Source organism: Vidua chalybeata, chromosome 32 (assembly GCF_026979565.1).
Source record: "Vidua chalybeata isolate OUT-0048 chromosome 32, bVidCha1 merged haplotype, whole genome shotgun sequence".
NCBI classification, from domain to species: Eukaryota; Metazoa; Chordata; class Aves; order Passeriformes; family Viduidae; genus Vidua; species Vidua chalybeata.
The window spans coordinates 1,381,499-1,405,353 of record NC_071561.1 but is presented as its reverse complement, the minus strand read 5'-3'; the positions used below and the strand labels follow the sequence as shown (position 1 = coordinate 1,405,353).

The 23,855-nt window shown below is 61.9% G+C and overlaps 1 protein-coding gene and 1 long non-coding RNA gene across 4 annotated transcripts; one reads left to right on the top strand and one right to left on the bottom strand.

Annotated features, from left to right (window-relative positions):
* Window positions 1-1,852: 1,852 nt before the first annotated feature.
* CACNA1F (calcium voltage-gated channel subunit alpha1 F) lies at window positions 1,853-23,740 on the bottom strand. Its single transcript, XM_053968131.1, has 48 exons — window positions 23,679-23,740; window positions 22,934-23,180; window positions 22,505-22,610; window positions 21,420-21,559; window positions 21,198-21,340; window positions 20,961-21,113; window positions 20,035-20,231; window positions 19,316-19,419; window positions 19,066-19,223; window positions 18,900-18,983; window positions 18,214-18,301; window positions 17,679-17,705; window positions 17,010-17,170; window positions 16,232-16,457; window positions 15,246-15,453; window positions 14,582-14,702; window positions 14,081-14,162; window positions 13,901-13,955; window positions 13,733-13,790; window positions 13,004-13,136; window positions 12,394-12,523; window positions 12,093-12,152; window positions 11,591-11,697; window positions 11,283-11,370; window positions 10,376-10,483; window positions 10,215-10,267; window positions 9,700-9,846; window positions 9,422-9,623; window positions 8,664-8,822; window positions 8,482-8,592; window positions 8,277-8,360; window positions 8,081-8,101; window positions 7,869-7,997; window positions 7,711-7,776; window positions 7,515-7,606; window positions 7,176-7,335; window positions 6,941-7,068; window positions 6,763-6,859; window positions 6,576-6,678; window positions 6,363-6,464; window positions 6,159-6,289; window positions 5,969-6,079; window positions 5,568-5,683; window positions 5,347-5,487; window positions 4,956-5,098; window positions 4,315-4,427; window positions 4,002-4,232; window positions 1,853-3,761 (listed from the first exon to the last, which is right to left on the bottom strand). Exons 1-48 carry the CDS (start codon window positions 23,704-23,706, stop codon window positions 3,522-3,524), a joined length of 5,892 nt encoding a protein of 1,963 aa, XP_053824106.1. The 5' UTR covers window positions 23,707-23,740; the 3' UTR covers window positions 1,853-3,521.
* On the top strand, window positions 16,381-20,575 carry LOC128801957 (uncharacterized). 3 transcript variants are annotated; one of them, XR_008435283.1, is made up of 5 exons: window positions 16,381-16,452; window positions 18,967-19,066; window positions 19,172-19,468; window positions 20,042-20,083; window positions 20,173-20,575. It is a non-coding gene; the product is annotated as an uncharacterized LOC128801957 (long non-coding RNA). The 3 variants fall into 3 exon arrangements; XR_008435284.1 differs by having other exon boundaries at window positions 20,039-20,083; XR_008435285.1 differs by lacking the exon at window positions 20,042-20,083.
* Window positions 23,741-23,855: the final 115 nt, after the last annotated feature.

Sequence of the window (23,855 nt, the reverse complement as noted above, 5' to 3'; positions counted from 1 at the left end):
GGAACCTCCGCTCGGAGCCCCAGAGCGAGTCCTGATCCTGAGGGAAAAAATCCCCACCGTGAGGTGAAAAATGCTCTTTCGTGAGGTAAAATTTACCTCTTCTGAGGTAAAAACACACCTGGCTGAGGGTAAAACCTTCCCCCCTTTGGTAAAACACCCTCTTTCCGGAGGTAAAATTTCCCTCTTCTAAGATGTGATGTTTCATGAGATAAAACCTAATTCTGTGAGGTAAAATTTACCTTTCTGAGGTAAAAAATCCACTTTTCTGAGGTAAAATGCCCCTTTCATGTAGAGAATAATGTTTTGTTTTTTTTTCATGAGGTAAAACCCTCTTTAAGTTAGTTAAATTTTACATTACTGAGGCAAAATCTGCCGCCCCGAGGCAGATAAAAAGGAGTGAAGAGTTCTTTAATGTGGTAAAACTGTCTTCCATGAGGTAAAACATGTCCCTTTCTTGGTAAACCCCTCGTTTATGAGGTAGAGTTCACCTTTCCTGAGATAAAAACCCCCTTCCTGAAGGGAAGAACACTCTCATGAGGTAAAACCCTCTTCAGTGAGTGAGGTAAAGTTCCCCCTCCCTGAGGGGAGAAATGTTTTTTCCTAAGGTAAAACCCTCTTCTGTGAGGTAAAATTTACTTTTCCTGAGGGAAAATCCACTTTTGTGATGTAAAACACCCCTTCCCTGAGGTAAAATCCCCCTTTCTGGGGTGTGAAATGTTCTTTCGTGAGGTAAAACTCTCTTTTGTGAGGCAAAATTTACCTCTCGTTGGGTAAAAAAACCCTTTTCTGAGGTAAAATTCCCCTCCTTGAGGTGAAAAATGCTCTTTCTTGCAGTTAAACCTTGTTTCATAGGGTAAATTTTACTCTTCCTGAAGCAAAACATTGACCTTTCTTCAGGTAAAACCTTTGTCTCTGAGGTAGAATGTACCTTTCCTGAGGTAAAATCCCCCTCTCTCAGGTAAGACCCCTCTTGTAAGGTAAAATTCACTTTTTCTCAGATAAAAAAAAAAATCATTTTTTCTGGTTTAAAACTCCACTCTGTGAAGTAAAATCTCCCTCTGTGTTAATTCCTCTATTTGCAGTAGAACTCCCTTGCTTGAGGTAAATTCTGCTTTTTTGGAGATAAAACCCTCCTTTTTGAGGTAAAATCTTTCCTGAAGTAAAATCCCCATTTCCTCTTTCATCGGGGAAACAAACACCTCCTTTGTAATGTAAAATTTACCTTTTCTGAGGTGATAAAATCCTTTCTCCTGATGTAAAATCCCCCCTCCATTTTTTTTTTTTTTTTTTTCTTTTTGGCAGTCCCTCCTTTTTGGGTGTAAATCTCGCTTTTCCTGAGGCAAAACTCCTTTTTTTTTTTTTTTTTTTTGAGGGGAAAACACCTCCTTTTCTTTGAGTAAAAACTTTTTTAGGCAAAATCTTTTTTAAAGGATTTTTTGGTGGTAATTATCCCTTTTCAAGAGGGAATATTCCTTTTTGAGAACAATTCCCCGTCCCCAGGAGGTAAACGTCTCATTTCCTGAGATAAAACTCCTGATTTTTTTGAGGGGAAAAATTCCTTTTTGGAGTAAAAACTTCCTTTTTGAGAAGAAACACAAATTTGTCTTAAATGTCCCTTATCCTGAAATAAAAACCTCCTTTTTGAGAATATTCCCTCCCCACTCCTCCCTGATGTGAATATACCTTTTCCAGTGGAAAAACCCCACATTTTAAGGAAATTATATTTCCACCCTTTTAAAATTTTTCTTTTCTTTGAGGGATTTTTTGGTAGGTTGTTTTGTTTTCTTTTCTTTGAGGGAAACCGTCTCTTTATTGAGTAAAAACTTTAATTTTTTTGAGGTAAACATCCCTTTTCCTGAGGAAAACCCTCCTCTGAGCAGCAAATTTAAGGCAAATAATCTTTTTCTGGAGGAAAACACCTATTTTTTTTTTCTGAGGCAAACCCCTCCTTTCTTTATAATTTTTTTTTTTTTTACATAACGCCCTCATTTTTCTAAATTGAGGCAAAATCCCTTTTTTTTTTTTTTTTTAGCGAAAACGTCCTTTTGGAGGGAAAAAATAGTTGATGTGGGGATGTGTGTGGTTTTGGGTGGGTTTTTTGAGGAAAAAACTTTTTCTGAGGAAAAAATTCATTTTCTGATGATACTTTCCCCCCACCTTTAACACATATCTCTGTTCCAGACAAAAAAAAAAATCCGTTTTTGAGGTAAATCCCTTCCTTTTTTGAGGAACACTCCCTTTTCCTTAGGAAAATACGGTTTGGTTATTTTGAAGGAAAACACACTTAGAGTAAAAACTTCCTTTTTTTGAGGCAAATACCCCTTTTCCTGAGGGAAAACCCCACCTTTTTCAGGAAAAAAACCCATCCGTGAGGCAAATACCCCTTTTCCAGAAGAAAACCCTCATTGTGTGAGGAAAAAAATCAAAACCTTTTTGATAAAAATCCCTTTTTTCCTGAGGTAACTTTGCCCTCACGAGGTCTGGCGTCGGTGCTGGGTTCCAGAGCCTTGAGGCAAATACCCTTTTTCCTGAGGAAAAACCCCACCTTTTTCAGGATAAAACCCATCCATGCGGCAAATACCCCTTTTCCAGAAGAAAACCCTCATTGTGTGAGGAAAAAAATCAAAACCTTTTTGATAAAAATCCCTTTTTTTCCTGAAGTAACTTTGCCCTCACAAGGTCCGGCGTCGGTGCCGGGTTCTAAAGCCTTGAGGCAAATACCCCTTATCCTGAGGGAAAAAAACCACATATTTCAGGGAAAAAAAACATCCGTGCAGCAAATACCCCTTTTCCAGAGGAAATCCCTCCTTGTGAGGAAAAAAATCAAAATCTTTCTGATAAAAATCCCTTTTTTTTCCTGAGGTAACTTTGCCCTCACAAGGTCCGGCGTCGGTGCCGGGTTCTAAAGCCTTGAGGCAAATACCCCTTATCCTGAGGGAAAAAAACCACATATTTCAGGGAAAAAAAACATCCGTGCAGCAAATACCCCTTTTCCAGAGGAAATCCCTCCTTGTGAGGAAAAAAATCAAAATCTTTCTGATAAAAATCCCTTTTTTTTCCTGAGGTAACTTTGCCCTCACGAGGTCCGGCGTCGGTGCTGGGTTCCAGAGCCTTGAGGCAAATACCCCTTTTCCTAAGGAAAAAAACCACATTTTTCAGGAAAAAAACCCCATCAGTGCGGCAAATACCCATTTTCCAGAGGAAATCCCTCCTTGTGAGGAAAAAAAATCAAAACCTTTCTGATAAAAATCCCTTTTTTTTCCTGAGGTAACTTTGCCCTCACAAGGTCCGGCGTCGGTGCCGGGTTCTAGAGCCGGCACGTCCAGTCCCGCGGTGCCGGGTTCTAGAGCCGGCCCGTCCGGCCCCGCGGTGCTGGGTTCTAGAGCCGGCCAGTCCGGCCCTGTTTGCCGGGTTCTAGAGCCGGCCCGTTCGGTCCCGCGGTGCTGGGTTCTAGAGCCGGCCCGTTCAGTCCTGTTTGCCGGGTTCTAGAGCCAGCCCTCCCGGCCCCGTTGTGCCGGGTTCTAGACCCCGCCGGCCCAGCCCATCTCGTCCGCTAGCTCCTCCTCCGCCGGCGGCCGCAGCGGTTCCTCGTCGCTGTAGACGGCGGGCGCGGGCGGGGCGCGGCGCCGGGTCAGCAGGTCGGCGGCCGCGCTCTCCATCTCGTCCATCGTCATGTCGCACGCGTCGGCGATCTCGCGCTTGGCCACCGCCACGAACTTGGGGTCGCGGGCGAACAGCCCCAGCCCCTCCGAGATCAGCACCTGGGTTGGGAGGGCGGAGAGGGGGAGGCGCTGGCACTGGCACCGGAGGCGTGCGCGTGTCCCCTTCCTTACTCACTGCCTCCACCAGGCTGCTGGCCAAGCCATGGGGTGTCCCCAGTGTCCCCCCCCTCGCTACTTCCACCAGGCTGTCGGCCGAGTAATGTCACCCCATGTCCCCCCACTAATGGCCTCCCATCTGAGCCATGTCACTCCATGTGCCCCCCATGTCCCTCCACTCACGGCTTCCACCAGGCTGTCGGCCGAGCCTCGGGCCAGGGCATCGTGGGGCCCGCAGGGCCGCAGGCGCAGCGGCGCCGGGGGGAACCAGCGGTTGAGCGGGGGCAGGCTGCCCCCCGCCGCCGGAGCCCCCTCCACCAGGATGAGGGGCGCGTACAGAACGTGCCCGCGGGCCGGGGCCGCCCAGGCCTGCGAGGAGCCCCCCAGGCGCCAGGTCTCGGAGCTGCCGTAGCCCTGGGGGCGAGAGGGGGTCAGTGCGGGGGTGACACTGTCAGCGTGTCCCCCCCTCGTCTGTCTGCCCCATCTCCAGTGGTACCTGCGGCCGGGCGGGGCCGGGCGGGCCCGAGGGGTTGTACGTGCCCGGGATGGGCTCGTCTTCGCAGCTACCCTGGCGTCGCAGGCACTGGATGGTGAAGGAGGGCTTCCGGCCTGGGGGGCAGCGGGCAGGGTCAGCCCCCGGCCAGGAACCCTCTGAAAAACCGGGGATGGTCACCCCCCCTGGCCAGGGACCCTCTGGACTACCAGGCAAGGTCAGCCCCCGTCCAGGAACCCTCCAGGAAATCGGGCCCGGTCACCCACCCTGGCCAGGGACCCTCTGGACTACCGGGAGGCACCAGGCAGGGTCACTTTCCCTGGCCAGGGACCCTCCGGGCACCGGGCAGAGTCACCAGCGGCTTTAGGAACCTTCTGGGGCACCTGGGGGCACGGGGATGGGTCAGCCCCACCTATCAGGGATCCTTCTGGGGCCACGGCGGGACACCACCCTCCCCATCGGGGCACCACGGAGGGTCATCTCCCCCCGCCATCAGCCCCAGGGACCTCCCGGGGCTACCGGGGAACTGTCCCGGGCTACGGCGGGGGGCTCGGTCAGCGCTGCCGGGTGCGATCACGGAGGGTCTCAATGGAGGTCCCGGCCCCTCTTTTGCCCCCCGGCCCCCTTTCCCAGCCCCGCCGTACCCGCGGGGGTGGGGGGCAGGAGCCGGCGCCGTTTCAGTTGCTGCCCCTCGCGAGCGCCGCTGCCGAGCGCGAAGTGCCGGGGGGGCAGCGGCAGCGACCCCCCCCGGGGCAGCTCCGCCGCCCAGCGCGGGGGTCCCGGTGCCCTGGGAGGAACAAGGCGGGTCAGTCGGGGCTGGGAACATCCCCTGGAACACCTCCCAGCGCGGGGTCAGGGGGTGACAGGATCACCCCCTCCTGGGACAGCTGCCTCCAGTGCCCCCTCCCCAGTTACAGGCCGGGGGTCCCGGCAGCCTGGCACTGGGACAGCGTCAGGGCAGACGGGACCCCCCTCCCCAGCTGCAGGGACCTCTCCAGATGGGGTTCTCCCCCAGAGGCTCGGGGGTCGCGGTACCTGTCCCCGACCCAGCGGCGCCGGGGCGGTGCCGAGCTCTCCAGGTCCTCGTCGTGGCTGACGTCCCCCGGCTCCCCTCCCGGCTCCTCCACATCCTCGGCGGGCGCTTCCTCGTCCTGGTCCCCCCCGTCGGAGCGCCGCCTGCGCACAGGGCCATGGGCACCCCCCGTCCTCCCCGGGAACCCCCGCCCCGTGTCGGGGTGACCCCAGCCCCCCCGTACCTGCCGTGGGAGGGGGGCGCGGGGTCCTCCCCTTCGGTGGGAGCGGGGCTGGGGACGGGGGGCGGCTCCGAGAGCAGGGGGGAGCCGGGGGCGGAGCCGTACAGCGTCTCGGGGGCCTGCGGAGAGAGGCGGGTCGGTGGGCACAGCCACGGCACAGGTGTAGACATTTGGTGTGGATTTTGGACAGGTGTGGCCGGTGGGCGTGGCCACGGAACAGGTCATTCGGTGTAGATTTTGGACAGGTGTGGCCGGTGGGCATGGCCACAGGACAGGTGTGGCCTTTGGTGTGGCTTTGGGGCAGGTGTAGCCTGTGGGTATGGCCAGGGTGGGACAGGTGAGGCCGGTGGGCGTGACCAATGGGAGTGGCCAATGGAAAGGTGTGGTCTGTGGGCGTGGCTCACTGCATAGGTGAGTGGCTCCTCCGAAGGGGCGTCCCCGCCCTCGTCCCCCTCCAGGTCACTCAGTGCCCGGCGCATCTCAGGGCCCAGCGCCTGCAGCGTCTGCAGCCCGGCCTGGGGGGACACAGGAGGGTCAGGGGGGTCACCTGGTGACACCTGGGACCCCCAGCCCCGCCTCGGGGGGGGGTCGCACCTGCAGCGCACACTCGTTGCTGGGGCCTGCGCTGGCGCCCAGCATCCCCCGCTCCTTCCGCCGCCGGAACTTGCGGAAATAGTCCTGGATCAGGAAGGTGGCGTAGAACTTTCCAACGGTGACCTCCTCCTCTGGGGGACACGGAGGGTCAGGGGGCAGCCGGGGGTCTGAGGGGACAGGGGAGGGGACACGGCCCTCACACACCCTCGGGCGGGGGGATGACCTCGTCCAGCAGCTTCGGCTTCGTCCTCTTCCAGATCTTCTTCACCACAGCCCGAAGCTCCTTGTTGGCCACATCCAGGTTCCCTGCAGGGAGGGGGGACACACAGCCATGACTGTCACCCCCCCATGGACACACAGCCATGACTGTCACCCCCTGCTGTCCCCTGCCCCCTCCAGACCCTCCCAGCTCCCCACCTTCTGTCTTGATCTTGAGGGAGGTGCGGACCAGAGCGAAGAGCGTCGCGTTGAAGGTGACGGTCCCGTCCGAGTTGAGGGGCATGTTCATGGCCACCAGGCGCTGGGCAGGGGACAAGAGGGGGTGAATCTGGGTGGCTCCCCTCAGGCGCCCCCCAAATCCCCCCAGGACCCCCCCCCCCCAGACCTTGCAGGCCACACGGTGTGGGCAGAGCTTCCCAAAGCCCAGCGGGGGCTGGATCCGGCGCAGCAGCGTCACCACGTCCAGGTGCTTGATGCGGCCCCTGGGGAGGGGGGACAGGAGGTCACGGGTGGTCCGGCCACCTGGCTCCCCCCCCGCTGGGGACAAGGGGACAGTTACACACTTGGCCGCGGGGTCATACTCGGACCACACGCGCTTGAACTCGTCCAGGTGGTGTGGGCCCAGGATGGACCAGTCGCGTGTCAGGTAATCGAAGTTGTCCATGATCACAGCCACGAACAGGTTGATGATCTGGGGGGGGGTCAAGGTGGGGGTCAGGATGCCCATAGGGGTCCTGAGGGGTGTGGGGCAGTGCTGGGGCTGTGGGGCAGGGCCATGGGGCAGGTTCTGTGTCTCACCAGGAAGGCGCAGAGCATGAAGAAGCTGATGAAGTAGGCGATGGCGAAGTTGCTGCCGCAGGTGAACTCCTCCCCCGGGCCCGCGTCCGACTCGGGGTCGCAGCGCTTGCCCGGCAGGCTGGCCAGCATGATCTCCTGCCACGCCTCCCCCGTGGCACACCTGCACCCCACAGGACACACCTGCACCCCTGGGGCACACCTGGGGCAGACCTGTACCCCTGTGACACACCTGTACCCCTGGGGCAGATCTGTAACCCCTTCACGATTCACTGAGAGGAAGCTCCAAAGTCCCATGAGAAGCCCAGAGCCCCCCAGAACCCCCCAGGCCCCCGTCCCCACCTGAAGAGCAGCAGCACGGCCTGGGGGAAGGTCTGGAAGTTGTTGTTGCGGTTGATCTGGGTCCCGTCCTGCAGCGCCACCTTCCCAAAGGTCTGGGGGGGACAGAGGGGTCCTGGGTGGCCGGGGGCTTACAGGAGACCACCCCCCACATCCCTCACCTCCCCACGGGGCCCCTCAGCTCCCCCAGGCCCCTCACCTGCATCCCGATGACGGCGTAGATAAAGAAGATCATGGCGATGAGCAGAGCGACGTAGGGCAGGGCCTGGGGACAGAGCGGGGGTGAGGGGGTGCTGGGGGGTCCCCCCTCCATGTCCCCTTTCCCCTGTGTCCCCTGCCATGTCCCCCTCATCTCACCTGGAAGGACTTGACGAAGGTCCAGAGCAGGGTGCGGATGCCCTCGCCCTTGGAGAGCAGCTTCACCAACCGCATCACGCGGAAGAGCCGGAAGAAGGTGATGGAGATGCGGGAACTGTCCTCCGAGCTCTGCGGGGAGGAGGGTCAGGGGCACCCCAAAACCCCCACACAGCCCCTCCAAAAATCCCCCAGCTGGGGACACCTCCCCGTACCTCACCAACGTGCCCCCCGTTCTGTGACAGGCAGATGGGACGATGGAGATGGATGGAGATGATGGAGATGAAAATGATGGAGATGATGGAGACAGACAGATGGACATGAGCACGTGGACGGAGGGAAACCCAGACATGCAGGACTGCCCCAAAACACCAACCTCCCCTGAGCCAGGGGACAAGGAGGGTGACTCACGTTGACCTCGGTGACGGCGATGTCCACCACGCTGCCCACCACGATGAGGGCATCGAACGTGTTCCAGGCATCGCAGAAGTAATGCTGGGATGGGGGGGAAGGTGGTGAGGACCCCCTGTCCTGTGGCCCCTCCCTTGTGTCACCCCCGCTGTGACAGCCCCCTCCCTTTTGTGACCCACCCCCCCGTGACACCCCTCTGGCATACCCGGGGTTTGAAGGCGATGATCTTGAGCACCATCTCCACGGTGAAGAGCCCCGTGAACACCATGTTGAGCAGGTCCATCACGTAGTTGAAGGGCTTGGACTGCTCGTAGTGCTGGGGGGGGGACATGGGGGTCTGGCACTGTCCCCTCTGTGACCCCCTGTCCTCCCAGGTGTCCCCCCCACCTGCACGGCCAGGGCGATGGTGTTGAGCAGGATGAGGACGAACATGATGTACTCGAAGGCGGTGGAGTTGACCATGGCCCACACGCGGTACTGGGTGCGGTTCTTGGGGATGTAACGGCGCAGCGGCTGCGCCTTCAGCGCGTACTCCACACACTGCCGCTGTGGGGACAGGGGACAGTGTGGGGACAGCATGGGGACAGTGTGGGGACATGGCCACCCCACTGCCACCCCACACACTGCCGCTGCGGGGTCAGGGGACAGTGTGGGGACAGCATGGGGACAGCATGGGGACAGTGCCGGGACAGCATGCGGACATGGCCACCCCACTGCCACCCCACACACTGCCGCTACGGGGACAGGGGACAGTATGGGGACAGCATGGGGACACAGCCACCCCACTGCCATCCCACTGCCACCCCATGCACTGCCGCTGTGGGGACACGGGGACAGCATGGGGACACTGCAGGGACATGGCCACCCCACTGGCACACACTGCTGCCTGAGGGGACAGCAAAGGGCAAGGGGACACTGCAGGGACACTGCAGAGTCATGGCCACCCTGCTTCCTCTCCAGACACCGGCTGCAGGGACACCCTGATGGCACGGGGACAGCATGGGGACACTGCCACCCCACTGCTCCATGCACTCTGCTGCTGTGGGAACATGGGGGTGGCACGGGGACATGGGACTCTGCAGGGCCATGGGGACAGCACAGAGTCATGGGGACACCTCAGGGCCACGGCCAGCATGTCCCCACACCTGGTTCTTGTCCAGCTCGCAGTTGCGGTACTCGCTCTCGCCCTGCGCGCGGAAGGTGATGATGACGAAGCCCACGAAGATGTTCATCATGAAGAAGGCGATGACGATGATGTAGACGATGAAGAAGATGGAGATCTCCACGCGGTAGTTGTAGATGGGCCCCTGGTTCTCGGCGTTGGCATCGATGGCCTTGTACAGCAGCCTGGGGAGGGACACGGTGCTGGGGCGTGTCCCCACGGGGGGTGGCACTGTCCCCATGCCCACCCCCGGGGACTCACGCGGGCCACCCCTCGAAGGTGGACACGGTGAACAGGGCCATCATCCCCGCCAGGACATTGTCAAAGTTGAAGTCGCTGTTGAGCCAGAGGCGCTCCCGGACCGACGGGTGGGACACGTCCCCGTCCTTGTACACCAGGAATGTCCCCCTGGGATGGGGACACAGGGACAGCGAGGGTGAGACACCCCCCTGGGCACTGCCACCACTGAGGGGTGGGACACATCCCCATCCTTGTACACCAGGAATGTCCCCCTGGGATGGGGACACAGGGACAGCGAGGGTGAGACACCCCCCTGGGCACTGCCACCACTGAGGGGTGGGACACGTCCCCGTCCTTGTACACCAGGAATGTCCCCCTGGGACAGGGACACGGGAACAACAATAGACACCCCCCTGGATACTAGCGGGGGGGGGGGGGGGGACATCATGGGGACACCGGTGGGGTGGGCGAGGGTCAGGATTTGAGGCGCAGGGCTCAGTTTGGGGTGTGGAGTCATTTTTGGGGGTGACGCTCACTTGCACTCTCCCGGCGTGTGCTTGGCCTCGTCAGTGCAGCTGTAGAACTTGCCCTGGGGGGATCGGGGGGTCAGGGGGACCCTCAGCCCCCTGAGGAGGTGGGGACCTCTCCGGGGGGGGTTGGGGACCCCTCAGAGGGGGGTGGGGACCCGCGGGGTCACCTTGAAGAGCTGCACCCCGATGCAGGCAAACATGAACTGCAGCAGCGTGGTGACAATCATGATGTTCCCGATGGTGCGGATGGCCACGAACACGCACTGCACCACGTGCTGGGGACAGCGACAGGGACAGTGGTGTCACCAGGGCAGGGGGACACGGACAGAGGTGTCACCGGGGCAGGGGGACAGCAACAGGGACAGCGGTGTCACCAGGGCAGGGGGACATGGACAGAGGTGTCACCAGGGACAGGGACAGCAGTGTCACCAGGGCAGGGGGACACGGACAGAGGTGTCACCGGGGCAGGGGGACACGGACAGCAGTGTCACCAGGGCAGGGGGACACAGACAGAGGTGTCACCGGGGCAGGGGGACAGCAACAGGGACAGCGGTGTCACCGGGGCAGGGGGACATGGACAGAGGTGTCACCGGGGCAGGGGGACAGCAACAGGGACAGTGGTGTCACCAGGGCAGGGGGACACGGACAGGGACAGCAGTGTCACCAGGGCAAGGGGACAAGGACAGGATCACTGGGGCATGGGGACAGGGACAGGGACAGTGGTGTCACCGGGGCATGGGGACAACAGAGATGCTGGGGACACCAGGACATGGGGACAAGTGAGGCACTGAGGGCATTGTGTGCCGGGGACACCTGTGACACTGCTACCTTGGGACACTGGGGACACAGGGACAATGGAGACCCCTGTGCCACCAGCAGCATGGCATGCTGGGGCCCCAGTGCTCCCAGTCCCACCAGTTCAGTGTCCCACAGTCCAGCCTGCCATGGCTACTGCTGGGAGGATGCCACTCCCTGTGCTCCCAGTGCTCCCACTGCTCCCATTTTCCCCAGTGCTCCTATTGCCCCCAGTGCTCCCAGTCCATCCCAGTGCTCCCAGCACTCCCAGTTGCCCACCTTGAGGCCCTTGGCCCGGTTGATGGCTCGCAGAGGCCGCAGGACGCGCAGGACGCGCAGGATCTTCACCACCGAGATGGCGCTGGAGCTGCCAAGGGACACACCAGTGCTCCCAGTAATGCCCCCAGTGCTCCCAGTAACACCTCCTGTGCTCCCAGTAACGCCCTCAGTGCCTCCAGCAGCACTTCACTGTTTTCCAGGGTCCCCAGCAATGGCCCCAGTGCCCCCAGTGAGGTTCCTTGTACCCTCCCAGTGCCCCCAGTGTTGAGCCTGGCCCCTCCCAGTGCTCCCAGTTGCCCCCAGCTCACTGCATGCCGAAGGAGATGAGGGAGACGCCGACCACCAGCACGTCCAGGAGGTTGAACCAGTTGCGGAGGAAGGAGCCTTTGTGCAGGAATCCGCCGAACACCGTCATCTGTGGGGGAACGTGAGCCCCGACCTGGGGACCCCCTGTCCCTGGGAACACCCCAAACCCCGGGAAACCCCCTCCCAAAACCCCGGGAACCCCCTCCCAAAACCCCAGGAACCCCCTCCCAAAACCCCAGGAACCCCCTCCCAAAACCCTGGGGACACCCCAAACCTCAGGAACCCCTCACCCTCAAACCCTGGGAACACCCAAAAACCATGGGAACCCCCTCCCAAAACCCTGGGGAACACCCCCAAACTCCGGGAACTTCCAAGCACTGGGGAATTCCCCCAGACTCCAGGAACCCACTGCCAAAACCCTGGGAACCCCTTCCCAAAACCCTGGGAACCCCCAAAAACCATGGGAACCCCCCCACCCCAAACCCCCAAGACCCCTCCCTGTACCTTGAGCAGGATCTCCACGGTGAAGATGGAGGTGAAGGCGTAGTCGAAGTAGCCCAGGATCTGGGGGGGTGGGGAGGGTGGAACGGGGTGACCCCAACCCCTCTCAAACCCCCCAACACCCCCAACCTCCTGGACCCCCCCAAACACCCCCAGATTCCCCCTCCACCCCTCCTTGCCCTTCCCAGCCCCCTCATTTCTGACCCCAAATCCGGGCAAGCGGATCCCACATGGGGTGAATTTCCCCACACCCCTCCAGTGCCCCCAGTCCCTCCCAGTTTGCCCAGTGTGCCCAGTAGCCCACGTGGTTGCGGGGCGAGTGGGCGCGCACGGGGTCCTCTGCGGCCAGGGAGATGCTGCTGAGGATGATGAAGACGAGGATGAGGTTGGTGAAGATGTGGTGGTTGATCAGGGCGTGGCACTTCACCCGCAGCCTGCACCAGGCACATGTCAGCTCCCAGTGCTCCCAGTCCATCCCAGTGCTCCCAGTCCATCCCAGTGCTCCCAGTCCCCCAGTACTCCCAGTCCCAGTCCTCCCAGTCCCCAGTGCTCCCAGTCCCCCTCAGTTTGTGTCCCCAGTCCCAATGCTCCCAGTCCCCCGGTGCTCCCAGTCCCAGTCCTCCCAGTCCCCAGTCCTCCCAGTCCCCCCAGTTTGTATCTCCAGTCCCAGTGCTCCCAGCCCCTCCAGGCCTCCAGTCAGTGCCAATGTTCCCAGGACCCCCAGTTCCCCATTCCCAGTGTTCCCGGCGCTCACAGCCCTCCAGTCCCAGTGCTCCCAGTGCTTCCAGTTTGCGTCCCCAGTCCCTCCATGTCTGCTGTATCCCAAGTCCCCCATTGTTCTCAGGGCCTCAAGCACCAGTGCTCCCAGTGCTCCCAGTGCTCCCAGTGCCCCCAGTGCCCCCAGTGCCACTCACGGGTTGGTGCTGCTCAGCACGAAGAAGGCGCTGCCCTCGGGGATCGGGGTCACCTTGGGCTTGGGGGCCTCCTCCAGGGACTCCAGCCGGGCCCTCCCCAGGCTGTCACGCTCCCCCCCGGCCTCCTCGTCACCTGCAAGGGACCTCATGTCCGGCCACTGTCACATCCCCCCCTCCAGGGACCCCCATGTCTGGTCACTGTCACATCCCCCCCTCCAGGGACCCCCATGTCTGGTCACTGTCACATCCCCCCCTCCAGGGACCCCATTTCCAGTCACTGTCACACACCAGAGACCCCCATTTCTGGCCACTGTCACCTCCCCAGGGACCCCCGTGTCCAGCCACTGTCACCTCCCCAGGGACCCCCATGTCTGGCCACTGTCACCTCCCCAGGGACCCCCGTGTCCAGCCACTGTCACCCCCTCCAGGGTCCCTGTGTCCAGGCACTGTCAACTCCCCAGGGACCCCCACCCCAGGCACTGTCACACCTCTGCAGGGAGCCCCATGTTCAAGGACTGTCACCCCCCCAGGGACCCTCCATGTCACCCCCCTCTGGGAACCCCCACCCCAGGCACTGCCATCCCCCTCCAGGGACCCCATCTCATGTCACTGTCACCTCCCCCGGGACCCTGATGTTCAAGGACTGTCACACCCCCCCCTTTCAGGGACCCCCACATCAGGGCACTGCCACCCCCCAATGTCCCCGATGCCTGGGCAGGTGACCCTCACCTTCCTCCACCTCTTCCTCCTCCTCCTCCTCTTCCTCCTGCGGTTGATCCCCCTCAACCTGGGGAGGAGGAGGGGTGAGGGCTGTGCACACTTTGGGGGGAGGGAGGGACCCCCCAGGACCCCCCCCAGGACCCCCCGGTCACGGTCACCCCCCCGAGACCCCCTCACCTTCACAGCCACGTCCTGGCTCTCCGTCCCCGCTTCCGCCTCCCCGGCCTTGTCCCTGGGTTGGGAGAAAAGGGGGGCTCAGCCAGGGGGTCCCGGGGGTCGGGCACCCCCCAGGGGGCCCAGAGGATGGGTGCCCCCCCAAAATCACCCCCAAAAAGGGCTCCAGGCGTCCGGGCTCACTTTTTGTCCCCCCCGGAGTTGATGTTGTCACCGTCCGCCAGGTTGTCCACGGCGATGGCCAAGAAGACATTGAGGAGGATGTCTGTGGGGAGGGGAGGGCTCACCAGTGCTCCCAGTATCCTCCCAGTGCTCCCAGTCCCTCCCAGTGCTCCTAGTGCTTCCCAGTCCCTCCCAGTCCTCCCAGTGGCCCAAGTGCCCCCAGTGGTCTTAGTCCCTCCCAGTACCCCCAGTGCTCCCAGTCCCTCCCAGTGCCCCCAGTGCTCCCAGTTCCCCCCAGCGCTCCCAGTGCTCCCAATCCCTCCCAGTGTTCGCAGTCCCCCCAGTGGCCCAAGTGCTCCCAGTGCTCTTGGTCCCTCCCAGTACCCCCAGTGCCCCCAGTGCTCCCAGTGCCCACAGTCTGTCCCAGTGCTCTTGGTCCTTCCCAGTATTCCCAGTGCTCCCAGTCCCTCCCAGTCCCTCCCAGTGCTCCCAGTGCCCCCAGTGCCCAGCCTGCCCACGCACAGTTCCCACAGATGAAGAGGATGACGAAGTAGACACAGACGAGCATCCCGGGGAACACGGGGCCGCCGTAGGCCATGATCCCATCGTACATCACCGCATTCCAATCCTCCCCCGTCAGGATCTGGGTGAGTTGGGGGTCCCCAAACACCAGGGGCACCCCAAAATCTCAGTGCCACCCCCAAACCAGTGCTCCCAGTACACCGCTGCCTCCCAGTTCTGAGTGCATGGCTATAGGGTGGTGATGGGATGGTTTGAGGGGGGCTCATGGATTTTGGGGTCTCCCCACAGGTTTAAGGGACCCACGAGATTCAAGGTCCCTCACAGGTGTTGGGATCTCTCACAGCTTTTAGGGTGTCCCATGGGTTTGGAGGTCTCCCACAGATTCTGGGGTTCCCCACAGTTTTGGGGTCTCCTCACGGCTTTAGGGTCCCCCGTGCATTTTGGGGTCTCCTCACAACTTTCAGAACCTCCTTTGGGGCTTCATGGTCGCCCTGCAGGCTTTGGGGTCTCCCTGAGGGATTTCAGGTTCCCCACAGTTTTGGGGTCTCCTCATGGCTTTAGGGTCCCCCGTGCATTTTGGGGTCTCCCCACAACTTTCAGAGACTCCTTTGGGGTTTCAGGGTCGCCCTGCAGGCTTTGAGGTTCCCCCCAGGTTTTGGGGTACCTGGAACACGGTGAGCAGGGCCTGCGGGAAGGTGTCGAAGGTGCTGCGCTTGGTCTGGGTCTCGTCGAAGCTGAAGCGGCCCCCGAAGAGCTGCATGCCCAGGAGCGCGAAGATGATGATGAAGAGGAAGAGCAGCAGCAGCAGGGAGGCGATGGATTTCATGGAGTTCAGCAGGGACCCCACCAGGTTGCTCAGCGACGCCCAGTGCCTGCGGGACACGGGGGTTACTGGGAGCACTGGGATGGGCTGGATGGATGGTGCAGAGCCAACACCTGGTGGAGCTGGCTCAGGGACTGGGAGCACTGGGAGCACTGGGATGGGCTGGATGGATGGTGCAGAGCCAACACCTGGTGGAGCTGGCCCAGGGACTGGGAGCACTGGGAGCACTGGGAAGGAGATGGATGGACAGTGCAGAGCCAACACCCCGTGGTGGGAGGTGTTGCAGCATTGCGGTGTCACCAGTTTGGGACATCACAGCATTAGGACATCACTGCTTTGGGACATCAGAGTGTCACGGATTTGGGACATTACAGGGCTGGGACATTGTGGTGTTGGGGCTTTGGGGCATTGGGGTGTCAGGACATTGTAGTGTCATGGTGTTGGGGTGTCGTGGTGTTGGGCCACTAGGGTGTCCCAGTGTTGGAGTGTCCCAGTGTCGGGGCATCCTGCTGCTGTGGCACTGCGGTGTCCCAGTGTTCAGGTGTCACAGTATCGGGGTGTCCCAGTGTCAGGGTGTCCCAGTGCTGTGGCACTGCGGTGTCCCGGTGTCGGGGTGTCCCGGTGTCGGGGTGTCCCAGTGTCGGGGTGTCCCGGTGCCGGGGTTTCCCAGTGCTGTGGCACTGCGGTGTCCCGGTATTGGGGTGTCCCGGTGTCGGGGTGTCCCGGTGCCGGGGTGTCCCAGTATCGGGATGTCCCGGTGTCGGGGTGTCCTGGTGCCGGCGTGTCCCGCTGCTGTGGCACTGTCAGGCCACGGCGCTGTCCCTCACCGGGTGACCTTGAAGACGCGCAGCAGGCGCACGCAGCGCAGCACGGAGATGCCGAGCGGCTCCATGGCCCCGCGCTCCACCAGCGCGGTCTCCAGCACGCCGCCGCACACCACGAAGCAGTCGAAGCGGTTGAAGAAGCTGGCGAAGTAGCACGAGGGGCCCAGCGCGTAGAGCTTCAGCACCATCTCGGCGGCGAACAGCGACAGCAGCGCCTTGTTCGCGTACGCTGCGGGGGGACACCGGGGGGACACACCCGAGTCACCGCCCGGGGAGGGCCGTGGGGAAACACCGAGAGCGGGACGGGCCCCCCCGAGCTCTGGGGGCGACGGGGAGCACCGCGGGATGCCAGGGGGGCTCAGGATTTTGGGGGGCACTGTGGGGTACCGAGGGGTTTGAGAGGCACTGGGAGGTGTCGGGGGGCACCGGGCGGTGTCAGGGGTACCGGAGGGTCTGGGGGGCACTGGGGGATGTCGGGGGGTACCGGGGGGTGTCAGGGGTACCTGAGGGTCTGGGGGGCACTGGGGGGGATGTCGGGGGGTACCGAGGGGTTTGGGGAGCCCTGGAGGGTGTTGGAGGGTACCGAGAGGTGTGGGAGGTGTCGGGGGGCACTGGGGGGTGTCGGGGGTACCGGAGGGTTTAGGGGGCCCTGGGGGATGTCGGGACTGCCGGGAGGTTTGGGAGGCACTGAGGGGTTTGAGAGGGAGTGTTGTGCGGCACTGGGGGGTGTTGGGGGGCACTGGAGGATGTCGGGGGTACCGGGCGGTCCCGGGGGCCGTACCCTGTGTCTCGGTGAGCCAGGGCGGCTGCCCGTGGTGCTCGGAGGCGATGGTCAGCGTGTTGAGGAACACGAGCAGCAGCACGGTCCAGTAGAAGGACACGGATTTCACGGCCGCGCGGCAGCGCCGGCGCCACAGGCGGTTCAGGCGGCGCAGGCGGCGACTGGGGGGGCAGCGGGGGGGTTTGGGGGACAGAGACATCCCCCCCGTCACGCGGGAGGAGGGGAAGGGTGTTTGGGTTTGGGGGGGAAATGAGGGGTCACACAGAATCAGAAGAGACCTCCGAGATCACCGAGTCCAATCCAGCCCCGACACCTCACCTAAACCAGGGCAGCCAGTGCCACATCCAGGCTTTTTTAAACTCATCTTTCCGTAAAAACCTTTTCCTAATATCCAACCCATATTTCCCTTGGGGCAGGGCGGATTTGGGGGGTAGGGAGGGACAAGGTGTGGGGGGGAATTGGGGGTGTTTTGGGGAACGTGGAGGAGTTTGGGGTACAGGGTGATAAGAGGGGGTGGGGGATGTAGGAGCAGCGGGATTCTGGGGACAGAGGGGAGGTGGGGGGGTGACAGAGTCCCTGTCAGGTGGGATGGGTTGGGAGGCTTTAGGGGGGCCCCACTGCGGCCCTCCCCCCATTTTTTCCACACCTCCCATTCTTCTCTTCACTCACCAGAATTTTGTCTTTGTAATTTTGCCCCTGGGGAGAGAAAAGCAGAGTTACCCCAAAATTTGGGGATTCTGGGGGAGTCCCTTGGCCATAGGGGGATATCTGGGGGGGCTTTATAGGGGTCCTGGGCTCAGATTTGGTCGGAGGGGGCTTAGAGGATCCCTGGTTGAGGTACCTGGGGGTGATCATAGGGGTGCTGGGGTCGGTTTTGGGGTCCTGGAGGGAGTATGGGGGATCCGTGGGGCTATGGAGGGGTCTCAGAGGGCTTTGAGGTGCTGTGGGGGTCAGTTCTGGGGTCTCGGGGGGCATCTGGGGGTGGGTCGCTGAGGCTATGAGTGGTTTTGGGGGGACATGGGGGGGGGCTATGCGAGGGTCCCAAATTGCCCTGAGGCGCCGTAGGTGTCAGGTTTGGGGTCCCGGGGATCTGTGGGGTGTCGCAGGGATCTGGGGCGTTTCCCTGGGGCCGTGGGGGGATCCCGAGGGCCCTGGCAGGGTCGGGGGTGGCAGGGTCGGGGTCCCGTGTCCCGCCGGGGCTCACAGGCAGCGGTCGCAGGCGGTCGGCGGCGCCTCCTCCTCCCCCACGGTCTCCGTGTTGACCGAGGTGGTCTCGCTGCCCGGGAGGCTGGCTGGGGTGGGGGCACCGGTCAGCCCGGGGGGGCTTGGGGTGCCCGGCCCCGGGGCATCTGGGGTGTCTGGGGTCAGGGAATGTGGGGTACCCAGTCCAGGGAATTCAGGGTGTCCAGCTCTGGGTTCAGGGAATGTGAATGTGCCCAGGTCTGAAGAATTTCGGGTGTCTGGATTCGGGGAATTTGGGGTACCCTGGTGTGGGGCATTTTGGGGTATCCGGGTTCAGAGAATTTTGGGTATCTGGGTTCAGAGAATTTGAGGTGCCCAGGTCTGGGACATTTTGGGGTACCCGTGTTCAGGGAATTTGGGGGGTCTGAGTTCAGGGAATTTAGAGTGCTTGGGTTCAGGGGATCTGGGTGTGCCCAGGTCTGGAGGATTTGGGATGTCTGGATTCAGGGAATTTGGGGTGTCTGGATTCAGGGAATCTGGATGTGCCCAGATCTGGGTTCAGGGAATTTGAGGTGCCAAGGTCTGGGGCATTTTGGGGTGCCTGGGTTCAGGAAATCTGGGGGGTCTGAGTTCAGGGAACTTGGTGTGGCTGGGTTCAGGGAATTTGGGGTGCCCAGGTCTGGAGGATTTGGGGTGCCCCGGGGCTACCATGGGTGTCAGTGGAGTGACTCGCGTGGCGCAGCCACTTCAGCCGCGGCTTCCGCTTCCCCATCAGGTCCTCGGCGGTCAGACCTGTAGGAAAGAAGGATCATGGAGGTTTGGGGGGGCTCAGGATTTTGGGGGGACACCAGAACTGCCCCCCAGCCCCACTCACGGTGCTTCTCATGCTCCCCCTCTTCCTCATCGCCCTCCAGCTCGGCCTGGGTGATCCAGTCCATGTAGCCCCGCAGATCCTCCTCCAGCTGCTGCTTCTCCCGCAGCTTCTGGAAGTCCCCGCGGGCCTTGGCCTTCTCTCGCTCCTTGGAGAATTCCCTGGGGAGGGGGCACAGGTGTGACCCCAAACATGCCAAGGACACGGCTCCTGCCCCACTGGCTGACCCTCGGCCCCACTGGTGGCTCCTCACCCGCTCAGCACCCCCAGCACCAGGTTGAGGACGAAGAAGGAGCCGAAGATGACGAGGCTGACGAAGTAAATCCAGGGCAGCTCGTGGCCCATGGCATCCTGCATCTGTGGGGGGAGATTTGGGGTGATGGGGTCCCCCCAAATCCCTGCTCAGGTGAGGCCAGTGACACCCAGCAGAGAGTTTGGGTCTCTGCCCTGGCCCTGGGGTGGTTTGGGGAGGGTTTGGGGGATCAGGGATGTGTGTGAGAATTTTGAGGGGCTCAAGGTGAGTGTGAGGATTTGGGGGGCTCAGGGATATGTGCGAGGATTCTGGGAGGATCAAGAAGGGGTTATGAGGTTTTGGGGGGCTCAGGGATGTGTGTGGGGATTCTGGGGGCTCAGGAAGGGGTTATGAGGATTTGGGGGGCTCAGGGATGTGTGTGAGGATTTGGGGGGGCTCAGGAAGGGGTTATGAGGATTTGGGGGGCTCAGGGATGTGTGTGAGGATTTGGGGGGGCTCAGGAAGGGGTTATGAGGATTTGGGGGGCTCAGGGATGTGTGTGAGGATTTGGGGGGGCTCAGGAAGGGGTTATGAGGATTTGGGGGGCTCAGGGATGTGTGTGAGGATTTGGGGGGGCTCAGGAAGGGGTTATGAGGATCTGGGGGGCTCAGGGATGTGTGTGAGGATTTGGGGGGGCTCAGGAAGGGGTTATGAGGATCTGGGGGGCTCGGGGGTCTCACCCAGTAGAGCACATCAGTCCAGCCCTCCATGGTGATGCACTGGAACACGGTGAGCATGGCGAAGAAGAAGTTGTCGAAGTTGGTGATGCCGCCGTTGGGGCCCTCCCAGCGGCCGCGGCACTCGGTGTTGTTCTGCAGGCAGGCGCGGCCGTGCCCGGAGAAGGCGCAGGGAGAGGGGTCATCCTCCGACTCCAGGTCTGGGGACAGGCGACAGCGGGCCCTGGTGACAGCTCCCGGCAGGGCGCTGCCTTCTCACTGCCCTCACCCAGCTCCTGTCCCCGCTGAGAGCTCCTGGCCCCGTGGGTAACTCTTGTCCCTGCTGACCATCCCTGTCCCTGCTGACCACTCCTGTCCCTGCTGAAAATTCCTGTCCCTGCTGAAAATTCCTGTCCCCGCTGAAAATTCCTGTCCCCAAGCTTCTCTTTCACCTGCACAAACTCAGCTGCTGTCCCCACTCTTGTCCCTCCTGGCTACTCACACCCCTGACACTGCAGGGGCTCAGGGATGTGCTGGGACCCCCAGAACCCTGCTGGGGTGTCCTGGGGGGAGGTCTCAGGTAATTTAGGGGGGTCTCAGTGTGTTAAGGAACCCCAGAACCCTGCTGGGGTGTCCGGGGGGGGGTCTCAAGTAATTTAGGGGGGTCTCAGTGTGTTAAGGAACCCCAGAACCCTGCTGGGGTGTCCTGGGGGGGGTCTCAGGTAATTTAGGGGGGTCTCAGTGTGTTAAGGAACCCCAGAACCCTGCTGGGGTGTCCTGGGGGATCCTCAGTGCTGCAGGGGGAGGGTCTCAGGAGTTTTAGGGGGGTCTCAGTGTGGGTGTCCCTGGGGGATCCCGGTCCCTGGGCTGGGGCATGTGGGAGCACTGAGGGACTCCTGGGGTGTCCCAGAGCTGGGGGGGACTCACGGGGTGACCCCCCCCGGGCCTACCAGAGCCGATGAAGAAGCAGGTCTTGTGCATGCGGCCGATGAAGAGCTCGAGGCCGATGATGGCGTAGATGATGATGACGAAGAGCACGAGCAGCGCGATGTGCAGCAGCGGCACCATCGCCTTCATGATGGAGTTGAGCACGATGTGGAGACCTGGGGAGGGGCACGGGGAAGGGGGGGTGGTCGGCAGGAGGCTGGGGGGGCACCCCAAACCCCCCGTTTTCCCCGGGGTCTCACTGGGGACGCCGGAGACGAGGCGCAGCGGGCGCAGCACGCGGAAGGCGCGCAGGGCCTTGACGTCGAAGCCGCCCGGCTTCCCGCTCATGTGGTGGGCATCGCCCGGCTTGTGGGACACCTGCTCCAGGATCACGCTGAACAGCCTGGGGGGACATCGGGGGGGGGTCACACAGCTCTGTCCCCCCCTCCCCCAGCTGTCCCTGTCCCCGGAGAGCCCCTCACCCCACGATGACGATGACGAAGTCCAGCAGGTTCCAGCCGTTGCGGATGTAGGCGCTGGGGTGCAGCACCAGCCCGTAGGCGATGATCTTCAGGAAGGTCTCCACCGTGAAGATGATGAGGAACACGTACTCCACCTGCTCCTGGGGGGGCACGGCGGGCAGGTGGGGGGTCAGCACCCCCTGCTCCAGGGGCACACAGGGTCACCCAGTGTCCCCTTCCCCTTTTGGGGACCCCCCCTCCCCTGACAGCCTGAGCCTTCCTCCAGGAGGGCATTTCAGGACACCTCTGTCCCCTCATTGCTCACAGCGTCCCCTTCCCTGGGCACCAGGGACATTTGGGGACCCTCGCTGACCCCTCCACCCCTTCCAGCACCCCCTGGGGACATTTGGGGTTCCCCCTCCCAGCATCCCCTTTTCCTAAGGAATGAGACAGGGATATTTGTCCCTTTTTGGCAACAACAGACAGGGACCCTTGGGAACCCCCCTGCATTCCTTTTGGGGACAAGGACACTCGGGATCCCCCTCAGCCCCTCCCACCTCCCCCTGGGTAAAAGGGACAGGAACACTTTGGGACCTCCCCTGACCCTCCCTTTGCCCCTGGACAAGTGACAGGGACATTTGGGGACACCCCTGACACCACCCCTTCCTTTGGGGGTCAAGGGACAGAGCTATTTGGGGTGTCCTGCCCCAGCGTCTCCTCCCTGGGGGTGACAAGGGACATTTGGGCCCCCTCCAGCCCCCTCCCAGTGTCCCCTTTGTGGGTGACTGGGGCGGCTCAGCCGGGATTAGGCCCCCCCCGGCCCCCCCGGCGCCGGCAAAGCGGATTAAGGCAGCGGCACAGGCGTGTGCCAGGGGACACATGTGACACAGGGATCCCCCCCCCCGGGTCCCCACAGCCCCTGCCACCCCACGGTGCCACCCTCTGGCACCTCCCCAAGGTGTCACCCCCACCCCCTGCCCAGTCCAGGGTGGGGTGAACCCCCCCTCCCCTTTCCCAGCGCTCTCCCAGCACCCAGCGAAGGTCCCAGGGGCACTGCCAGGGTGAGGGGCGCCCCCCGTTCCCGGGGGGGGTCTGGGGGTGCTCACCAGGTTGTGGTTGGAGGTGTTGGAGTCGTCCTCGGGGAAGGGGATGTAGACCCCCAGGGCCACGCAGTTGGCAAAGATGGTGGCGAGGATGAGGATGTCGAAGGGCCTGGGGGGAAGTGAGGGGCACCAGGTGTGGGGGGGTCCCCAAAGCCCCCAGACCCCCCAAGCCCCCCAATACCCCCCTCACTTCCACTCCACAACTGGCAACCCCCGAGCCCCCCACTCACTTCCACTCCACAACTGACAGCCCCCAAATCCCTGAGCCCCCCACTCACTTCCACTCCACGATTGGCAGCCCCCAAACCCCCCAAACCCCCGAGCCCCCCCCTCACTTCCACTCCACAATTGGCAGCCCCCAGACCTCTGTGCCCCCCCCTCACTTCCACTCCACGATTGGCAGCCCCCAGACCCCCCGAGCCCCCCCCTCACTTCCACTCCACGATGCTGATGGCCGCCCGGCGGATGGGGTTGTTGAGGCGGAGGCAGAAGAGGGCGCGGGGGGAGCGATGGACGCCCCCGGTGCCCCCCTGGGCTTTGTGCTTGGGGTGGGGGGGGCGGCGCTGCCGCTGCCCCGGGGGGGTCCCCACGCCCGCCGCCCCCCCGGGGCCATCGCCGGACCCCCAGCCCAGGGGCTGCCCCATGGCCTCGGCCAAGGGGGACAGATCCTTGGGGGGCCCTGCGGAGGGGAACGGCTGCTCAACGACAGGGAGAGACCCCCCCAAACCATTCCGGACCCCCCCCAAACCCTCGTGCCCCCCCCAAGACCCTCCAACCCCGGGACATCCCCAACCACGCCCGAACACCCCAATCCCACAGAGCAGAAACCCCTCTGAGTCCTTCCAGAACCCACAAACTCTTCCTGTCCCCTCCCCCCAAAATTCCTCCCGGAGCCCCTCAAATCTTCCTGGACAGCCCCCCAAAACTCTGTCCAGCCCTGGGAGCACTTGGACACAGAGTGAGCACCCCAGAACAGCCCCATCCCACTGGGGGTGCCCCCCACCCAAACCTTCCAGGACACCCCCAACCCCTCCTGGACCCCCAACCCTGCAAACCCCTCCCACCCTGGGACCCCCAGACCCAGGGTGACCCCCGTCCCATAGACCAGGGACCCCCCAAAACCCTGGGGGACCCCCCTTGAACCCTCACTTTTACCCAGGAGCGCCCCCAGACTCACCCTCTCCGTTCTCCTCCGACTCTGACATGGTGGGGGGCTTGGGGGGGGGTGTTTCTGGAGGGGTGGGGGCGCCTGGGGGGGCGTTTAGGGGTGTCTGGGAGGGTTTGGGGTACGCTGGAGGGTTTGGGGTACCCTGGCGGGGGGGGGGGGTGGTCCAAAGGACTTTCAAGGGGATTT